Source organism: Vombatus ursinus, unplaced genomic scaffold (assembly GCF_900497805.2).
Source record: "Vombatus ursinus unplaced genomic scaffold, bare-nosed wombat genome assembly UNPS02014787.1, whole genome shotgun sequence".
Lineage (NCBI taxonomy): Eukaryota > Metazoa > Chordata > Mammalia > Diprotodontia > Vombatidae > Vombatus > Vombatus ursinus.
In genome coordinates this window covers 3,483,190-3,493,210 of record NW_020954565.1, presented here as the reverse complement: position 1 = coordinate 3,493,210, position 10,021 = coordinate 3,483,190, and the positions used below count along the sequence as shown (strand labels likewise).

At 37.6% G+C, this 10,021-nt stretch overlaps 1 protein-coding gene across 1 annotated transcript in view; it reads left to right on the top strand.

Annotated features, from left to right (window-relative positions):
• The window catches only part of FRRS1 (ferric chelate reductase 1), a 76,756-nt gene that overhangs the window by 50,102 nt on the left and 16,633 nt on the right, over positions 1–10,021 (top strand). The window contains exons 10-11 of the mRNA XM_027868277.1: positions 4,778–4,891; positions 9,470–9,585. Coding sequence (XP_027724078.1) covers positions 4,778–4,891; positions 9,470–9,585 — 230 coding nt within the window. The remainder of the gene's footprint in view (positions 1–4,777; positions 4,892–9,469; positions 9,586–10,021) is intronic.

The window sequence follows — 10,021 nt, the reverse complement described above, 5'->3', positions numbered from 1 at the left end:
TATGTGTATGTGTATGTGTATGTGTATGTGTATGTGTATGTGTATGTGTATATGTATATGTATATGTATATGTATATGTATATGTATATGTATATGTATACGCATATGATGTATATGTATACGTATATACATACATTATATATGTATATATGTGTGTATATATGTGTGTGTGTGTGTGTGTGTGTGTGTGTGTGTGTGTATTGTATACACACAGCTGAGGCAATTGGGGTTAAGTGACTTACCCAGGGTCACACAGCTAGTAAGTGTCAAGGGCTGTATTTGAACTCAGGTCCTCTTGACTCCAGGGCTGGTACACTATCCATTGGGCCACCTAGCTGCCCCCCAGAGAGTGTATCATATTGATGCTGGACTTAGTAAGCATTGAATTGGTTTAGCACCTTAAAGCTTAGAACTACAAACTCAATTGATCCACCAGCCTCAACCTCCCCAGGTGTGCAAACCGTACTCAGTCAATAAACTTGTATTAAGCAGCTAGAGTGTACAGAACACTGTGCTAGGCACTGGGGTAGGATGCAAAGTTTAAATAAGACAGGACCTAGCTAACCTCAGGAGATTTTTGTTTTAGTAGGGGCTTACCCCAAACATAGTAAATGCGTTAGAGAATTGCAAAATGAAGTGCTAATGTGAGGTATGAGTGGAAAGGTCGTTACTAAACTAAGGGATAGATTGGAAAAAATAGAATGCAGAAACAGAAAGACTTTTTAGGAGGTTATCTCACTAGAGCAGGTAGTTGTGTGTACAGTGGTGCCCAGTGGTAATAGAGAGGGGGTATTATGTGCAGGAAAGGTATCAGGGATGGAATCAGTAGCATTAAACTTTGGCCATGAGAGGTAAAGGACAGGGAAGAGTGAGAGAGAATACCAAGTTTGTGAGCATGGGTAAATTGGGTGAATGGTGGTACCACACACAAACAGTAAAGTTAGACGGAGGAGTAGATTTAGGGGGAAAGCTTCGTATATCTTGAATTTAGAGTGGAAGTGGAGATGTCTTGAAGGCAGCTACAGGCATGGTCTTGGAAATCCATATTAGAGAGTGATATTAATTGAAGAGTAGCTTAAGTTATAGGGATCAAATCAGTAAGACTACTGGGGGAAACTCAGTGATGTAAAGAGAAATCAGTAAAAAATTTAAAACAAGAGGCCAGAAGTCAAGAATTTAGTTGTAGGATAAATGTCAAATCTTATGTTAGATTTAAAAAAAAAGTTTTTGGAATACAAACTAGGGGAAATGTGGCTAGACAGCAGTTCATCTGAAAAAGATTTGAAGGATTTATATGGAAGTTCTGAATGAGTCTATGATAGGGTAGGCAAAAAAGCTAATGTAATTTTAGAGTATATTCAGAGATGCATAGTGTTCAGGACTAGGGAGTTGATAGTCGTGCTATACTTTGCTCTGGTTGGACAATATCAAGAGTTTGGTGTTCTGGGGACTTCATTTTAGGAAGGACATTGATCAGCTGGAGAGTGTCCAGTAGAGGGCATCCAGATGGATGCCTAAAGATGGTGCCACACGAAGATATCCCATTTGAAAGAAACTGGGAATGTTTAACTGGGAGAAAAGAAGACAAAGGAAGAAATGGGATATAATTGCTATTTTCAAGTGTTTGAAGGGCTATTCCCTAGAAAAGGGATTGACATGTTCTGTTTGGCTCCAAAGGGCAGAACTAGGAGAAGTGGGCAGAAATTCCAAGTAAAAAGAATTTTGCTCCATGTAAAGAAAAATTTTGTAACACCTATAACTTTTCAAAAGTAGGAGGTCTGAAAAAAAGTAGAAGGGCTGTCTTAGGTGGTAGTGAGTTCTTACTTAGAACAAGCCTTCAAACAAAAGCTGTATGACCACTTGCTGAATATTTGGTTGAGGGAATTCTTATTTAGGGATAGGGCAGACTAGCTGGTCCTTGGGCTCCTTTTCAAGTCAGAAATCCTGTCATTATCTTTTTCTGTGGGGAAAAAAGTGGGAACAACTAATATGTAACAAGGAGGTAAATTTAGGGTCAACAGTAGCAAAATTTTTCTAAATGTTCAGAATGAGAATGTTGCTTAGAAAGGGACACATACCTGTCACTGAAGGCATGTACTTAGTTGCTGGGGTTGTAATAGAGGGAAATCTTGCTTGAACTATGGATTGGATTAGTTGATCTGAAACCTCTTCTAATTCTGAGATACTATAAAGATGTAGGTATGTTGCTGCTTTTCTCCTCTGCCTTATCTGACATTTTCAATTTCTGGGTGAATAAATACCTTTCATTTTAACATAGATTTATGTTTTTGACAGAGCACTTTCACACATAATATTTCATTTAATGATTTATTTTTCTTATATGTTCAACTCAACAAACACTTGTTTAATGTCTCCTATGAGTGAGGCACTGTGCTGCAGCCTGGGAATATAAGACAAAAACAAAATAACCCCTGATCTCTAGGAGTTTATGAAGGAAAAGAAAGAACAGCTGACATTAATGTAGTATTTTATATTACATTTGATCCTTATAACAACCTCACGAGATAAGAATTATAGGTGGTATAAAGATACCGCCTATAATGGTATTGATGCTGTATAGTATAGTTAATAGCGAGCCAGCCACCAAGCCAGGAAGAACTGGGTTCAAGGTCTTCTAACATGTCCTGGCTGGGTGTGTGATTCTAGGCAAGCGACTTAACCTTTTAGTCCTGTAGGCAACTCTTTAAGACCATCAGATGCAGAAGTGTCAACCTGCATTGGTAGAGGAAATTCCCTCATCTTAACATGTCCAATCCTTATACTTGTCTTGTCCTACTTTGCAGATTAAGAAACTGATGCTCAGAGAAATTAAGTAATTTGCTTATAGTCATATAGCTAGTAAATGTTGGAGCTCAGATTCAAACTCAGATCTCTTGTTATTCCAAGACCAGTATTCTACTTATGTCTCTAGGATCTTTTCCTCTCTCTCCTTTATCTCTGATACCTCTTTAGTTCAAGTCTTTATTACCTTACTCCTAGACAACCACAACAGATGCTTTGCAGACTTCAGACTCAATATCTTCAACTTTAAGTCTATTTTTTGTGCTGCTGTCGGATTAATCTTAATACCTGCTTTCATCATGTACTCCTTTGCTTAAAAATGTCTAATACTTCCCTATTGCCCAGTGCAAGTCCAAACTCTTTTTCCTGAAACTCGAAGTTCTCTATAATCTGGCCTCCAACCCCATTTTCTCCATTGGAACCTTCTATTCTAGCTAATCTTGTCTATTCAGGAAGGCCTAAATATTCTATGATTACTCCTATTCATTTTTGTACTGGATCCTAATATTTTAAGGTTCTATGATTTTGTTATTGTAAATACTCCCCTCACTGACCCAGGTTGCAACCCATCTATGCCTCAGGTTTGGAGAATTTCTGTGACCAACCTAATTAAACGAACCTTCCTGACTTGGCTAGGCTGGTCTTTCCTAATAGCGTTCCTGAAGACATGTACAAAATTCTGTACTTAACGGTTCTGTGGTCTCGTTGTTGTGGGTTTTACCTCCAGTGGTGTAGATCTTAACCCATCAATGCCTTCTTATCCTATGTAACCCTTGTCCTCTTCTTTCCATAAGTGTTCTGCGAGATATCCACCTAATGCGTTAGGAGCCAGCTTCTAGGTCTCTTATTACATTGTCAGTATCTAAGTGGTGTACTGACAATGTTAAGAGGGTAGCTAGGCGGTGGAGTGGATAGAGCATTGGGCTTGGAATCAGGAAGACTCTTCATGAGTTCAAATCTGGTCTCAGACACTTACTAGCTTTGTGACCCTGGTCAAGTCACTTATCCTTGTTTGCCTCAATTCCTCATCTGTAAAATGAACTGGAGAAGGGAATGGCAAACTACTGCAGTATCTTTGCCACAAAAAGTCCCAAATGGGGTCACAAAGAGTCATACATGACTGAAATGTCTGAACAACAACAAGTGGAATACAGGCAGTCTATCTGTTATTCTTGGCTCATAATATATGACTGTCCCATCTCCTTTTCCTATCATATATCTTTTTGAGATACTCTGTGCCATTTTTTGTGTACTAATTTGTCATCAGTTGTATGATGAGTCTTTTCATTGCCCTTTGTGTGACACTTGTTTATTAATGACTTCTTTTATCGAAAGTAACTAATTACTCGTGCTACTTCCTTCTCCTATCTCCTGATCTGGAATGGTCTTTTCCTTCCCTTCCATCTATCTGAGTCCTATTCATCTTTCAGGGCTCGATTCCAGTCTTACCTTGTCCAAGAGTCTTCCCTGATTAATAGTCCAAAATGGTCTCCTCAGAACTTCTGTACAACATTTATTCTCTAATACCACTTATTTTAGTACTTGTTCATTTTCGTTGTCTCCTAATTTTTTATTTTTGTATTCCTTGTCTCCCTGACATGATTGAAAGAGCAATGTAAAACATGATGATAACCATGTTTTGTACTAAAACTACTATGCAGGGTTGTCGTGAGTATCAAATGAGAAAGTATTTATAAAAGCTCTTAGCCCAGTGCCCAGCACGTAGCAGGCACCATAAAAATGCTTATGCCTTTCCCGTATCCTCCCCATCTCATGCTCCCTTCAGTGCCTAGCCCAGCATGATCCATAGTGTTGAGTGCTAAATAAATACTAGTTGGATGAATGAATAGAAAATTAAGAGATAAGACTTCTGTCCATTTGGGAAGCTTCACGAGCTATTTCTTTTCAATATTTTATTTAATTCTTTTTTTTATTGGAAGTAACTATGTTCCTTATATATCATTCTCTCTTTTAGGTCAGATTTTTAAGCATTCACAGCAACCTCTGATTACCAGTGAAAAACATGATGTGACAGACCATCCGAAGAATATAGGAGGCTCCCGATCTCCATTCCTCCTGAAGGTTCATGGCAAGTGTCATTTCATGATCTGTTTATGGGATAAAGTTCTTTGATGAAGACTCAGTATTGATTGTCTTAGGGAGTGGGTTGTGTAACTTTACAGCTGCTAACAAGTTATGTTTCTGAGCATTGAAACAAGACAGGTAGCACAAGCCCTTCATATCACAACTTTTTCTGAGGAAAAAAAGGAACAACTTCTTTTTATGCTGTTTTCTACAGTGATGATCAATTAATTGCTAATGGGGAAAATGACCTCTTGTTTGTTATAGCTAAGTAGGACTCTGATTTTGAGGATGCCACCCTGCTCTAAGACCCCCAGTACAGCTAGACACTTTTACCAGTTTTTTTTTTCAGAGTACATAAACTATTTCCATGGAACGTGGCTTTTTGACAGTTGTGTCATAGATTTGAAAGCATATCTGGGCCCCATATATATTATGTCCCCCCCAGTGCTTAATCCTGGTATATTGGGAGAAAGAGGGGAAAGGTAGAAAATAAATACTCAGGGTATTCCATTAGGCATCATACCATAATGGATAGAGAGCTGGCCTCAAAGCCAGAAAGACCTGGCTTCAAGTCCTGGTTGTGACCATGGACAAGTCACTTAAGCTCTCAGGTCTCTAGTCAACTCTCTGAGATTATAAGTTACAGAGAAAGTGCCAATCTAAATTGGTAGAAGAAATTACTTCAACTGCAAGTTCTCCGTATTAATGAAATCACAAGTCTAGGGCCTAGCCCATAATTTAAAAGACAATGAGAGTCTGTTTTCTGACTCTGCTTCCATATTCATCTGCTTTATCTCATTCCCCAAAATGACTGTTTCATGTCTTTTATTGTTCTCCCTATGTCCCTGACCACTTCTGTGCTGCCTTCTGATGATTTAACCTTCAAGTTCACTGAGAAGACTGGAGACATACATCTCCCATTCTTCTTTTTTCTTTCCTGCTCTTTCAACTCTCCTCGTCTCCTCCTCAGAATTTTTCATCTTCCTCAGCCATTCTCTGCTCTTCTCCTTCCATGTTAGTGGGAAATGGAGATTCATGCCTTGCTGAGGTTAATTCTACCTATGACTGGTTATATTCCTTCCAAATTTCTCCAGGAAACATCCTCTCTCTCTCTCTCTCTCTCCCACACACACACACACACACACACACACACACACACACACACACATACACACACAGAGGTTCATTGGTTCTTTCCTATCTGCCTGTAAACCTGCTCAGATATCCCATGTCTTTAAACAAACAGGTGAAAATTCTCTTTCTTCCCATCCAGTGAACCTCCCATCATTTTCTTTACTGCCAAACTTCTTAGAATACTTGTTTTTTGCACTCACTGTCTTCACTTCTTCACTACCTACTCTATCTTCATTTTAACCCTTGCAATCTGACTTTTGTTCCTTCCATTCTATTGAGAGTGCTCTTCCAGTGGTCACCAGTCATCTCTTAATTCCGGATCCAATGATCTTTTTTTCCTTTTCAGTTTTCGTTGTTGTTAACCTTTCTGTGCCATTTAACCTTGACCATGCCTTTTTCTTGATGCTCTTTCTATCCTTGGCTACCAAAAAGTCACACTCTTACGGTTTTCCTTTGACCTTGCCTACTATACTTTCTCTTTTTCCTTTGTTCATTCCTTCTCTTTTTGAGAATGTGAATTTATTCTTGGAGTATTTATCCCAGTTCCTCTCCCCCACCCCACTCTCTAGCCTCTCTTCCTTGGCAATCTCATTTGCTACCATGGCTTCAGCTAGCTATTTCCAGGTTGGTTGTTTTGATTTGTCTGCTTCTGTCAGTGACACTGCTTAAACACCCATTTTAAAAATGATACTCTTATGATACTCTTTCCTTTTTATCACCTTTCGTGTTTAATCAGGTACCAAATTCTGTTGATCCTATCTTTTCAACCTCTCTGCCATCTGTCCCCTCATCAGCACTTAGCACAATGTCTGACACATAAAGTATGCACTTAATAAGTGATTCTTGGTTGATTCTCTCTCTTTCCACTGGTATCATTTGAGTATCATCCATTATAGCCCTCATTACTAGTTGAAGTACTATGCTTGCCACCTAGTATACTTTAATACCTCTCTGTTCTTTCCTTTCTTCCAAACTTTCATCCAACTGATGCTGTTGAGCTCTTTCAGTTTTATTTCATATTATTCCTGTCCATCTCATCTACATTCTAGCCAAATTGGACTATTCATTCACTGTCTTTCTTCCTTACCTTGAACTTTCTTATTTCATTGCCTTTGTTTATGCTGTTTCTTATACCTGGATTTCTATCTTTGTTTCATTCTTTGCCTGTGAATTTCTGCTTATATTATAAAACTCAATTCAAATACCATTTCCTTTAGGAAGCATTCTCTGGTCTACTCTATCAATATGGTGACCCTTTCTTGTCCTCAGATCTTGAATAACATTTTTATACTTATGCACTTACCATGCATTATTCTGCATTAAAATTATTTGCATACAATGCCACTATTATATCTGTATAATACTACCTCTAGGTCTGTATCCCAAAGAGATCATAAAAAGGGAAAAGGACCTACAAGTATAAAAAATATTTATAGCAGCTCTTTTTGTGGTGGCAAAGCATTGGAAATGAGGGATGTGCATCGATTGAGGGAATGGCTGAACAAGTTGGGGTATATAAACATAATGGAATACTATTGTTCCATAAGAAATGATGAGCTGGCAGATTTCAGAAAAACCTGGAAACACTTATATGAACCGATGCTGAGTGAAGTGAACAGAGCCAGGAGAACATTGTACACAGTAACAGCAACATTATGTGATGACTGGCTTTGATAAACTTACCTCTTCTCAGCAATGCAATAATCTAAGACAATTCCAAAAGACTCATGATGGAAAATGTTATCCACATCCAGAGAAAGAACTATGGAGTCTGAATGCAGATTGAAACATACTATTTTCTCTTTTTTTCTTTCTCATGGTTTTTCCCTTTTGTTCTGATTCTTCTTTCACAACATGACTAAAGTGGAAACATGTTTAACATTATTGTACATGTATATGCTGTCTTGGGGAGGGGAGAGGGGAAGGAGGGGGAATAATTTAGAACTCAAAATCTTATAAAAGTGAATACTGAAAACTAAAAACTAATTAATTAATTAAAAAAAGAAATGATTTGCACATGTGCCACATATCCCTACTGGACTATAAACTCTGTGAAGGCAGCAATGTTAATATAAAATTAGATATGAAGTTATCCAAACTTCATATCTTTTCCATCACTGACTACAGAGTCATACACAATAGATAATAAATGTTTGCCAGATTTAAAAAAAATTGTTTTAATTGATATGTTTTGTTTTTACATTACCTACATTTTCTATTCCTTTCCTTCCCCTCTTAGAATCCATTATAACAAAGTTTTTTAAAAGAAAATAAGAAAAAAGGTAAATATAAAAAATTCAGCAAAACTGATCGATATACTGAAAAAAATCTGATGTAATATACAATGTTTCACACCTGTGCACGCCTATCTTTTTCTTATCATGGCTTTTTTCCTCAAATTTTTAAAACATTTTTATTTCGAGTTTTGAGTTCTAAATTCTATCTTTCCCTCCCTTCTCTCCCCTCTCCCAGAGATAGTAAGTAATCAGATATAGGTTATACATATGCAGCTATGTCAAACATTTCCATATTAGTCATTTTGTTCAATGAGACTTGAATAAAAGGAAAAAAAGAAGGAAAGTGAAAAATAGTATGCTTCAGTCTATCTTCAATAAATCTTTCTCTGGAGGCAGATAGTATGCTTCATCATCATTAATCCTTTGGGATTGTCTTGGATCATTGTATTACTGAGAAGCTAAGTCATTCACAATTCTTCATCCAACAATATTGCTGTTACTGTGTACAACATTCTCCTGGGTCACTTCAATATGCATCAGTTCATGTAAGTCTAGTTTTTTCTGAAATCATCCTGCTTGTCATTTCTTATAGCATAATAATATTCCATCACAATCATATACCACAGCTTGTTTAGCTATTCCCCAATTGATGGGCATCCTTTTGATTTCCAATTCTTAGCCACCACAAAAAAGAGCTGCTATTAATATATTTGTACAAATAGGTATTTTTCCATTTTTGGATATCTTTGGGATCTAGACCTAGCAGTGCACCCCCATTTTTTGAGGGCAGTCTTGTTCTTTATAAATTCGTAACATAATTTACTGAGTTTTTATAGTATTTATGTGCAAATAAAATCACCAACATAAGCTTAAAAATAACTCCATGACTTTTAATTTGCTTTTGCTTTAATTATGGCTCCAGTTTAAAGAGTACTTGGGCTCAGAATCAGTGCTTCCTTTCCTTGTTATTCTTGTAAGGTGTGGGCCAACTCCAAAATAATCATTGGAATAGGTAGTTTGGCTAAGAGAGTTGGTAGTTTCTTTTCATTTAATTTTTTAAAAAAGATATTTGAATTGATGTCAGTTGAGAGTTTTTTCCTTTTCTTTTATGTGCTCTGGGTCTTTGGTTTATAAATTAAAAGCCAGTTTAATGAAAGAATCACCATGATGCAGCAGTGAGCAGGTTGAGCAGTGTATCTTTTCTTTGGCAGGTGCATTCATGTTTGTGGCCTGGATGACAACTGGGAGCATTGGTGTGCTGGTTGCCCGATTCTTCAAACCTGTATGGCCCAAGGCCTTCCTCTTTGGTGAGGCAGTCTGGTTTCAGGTAGGCAGTAAGATCTGTGAAATTATTTTGGTATTAAGGAAAATTTTTTTTCTGAGAGCTCTCTCTTTGAGCTCATGCTGAATGAAGATTAGTTGAGAAAATAATAGATGTTTAGCCTGGAGTAAAGGAGACTAAGTAGGGACACAATAGTGCTCTTCAAGTATTTGAAGCTTTATCACCTAGAAGAGGGATCACACTTATTCTACTTGGGCCCAGAGGTCAGAACTAGCAGCTTGGTGGGGGCAAGGTTGAAGTGACAAAGAGGAAGATTTAGGTTTGATATAAGAAATGGCTTCCTAACAACAATTTGGAAGTTGAATGGGCTGACTTGGGTGGTCTCTCCTTATTAGAGGTCTTCAAACAATCTTGTTCAGCTGTGAACTTCGCAGGCATTCAAGGCATGTATAATTGGGTATAATTGGGTCCCAATGATACT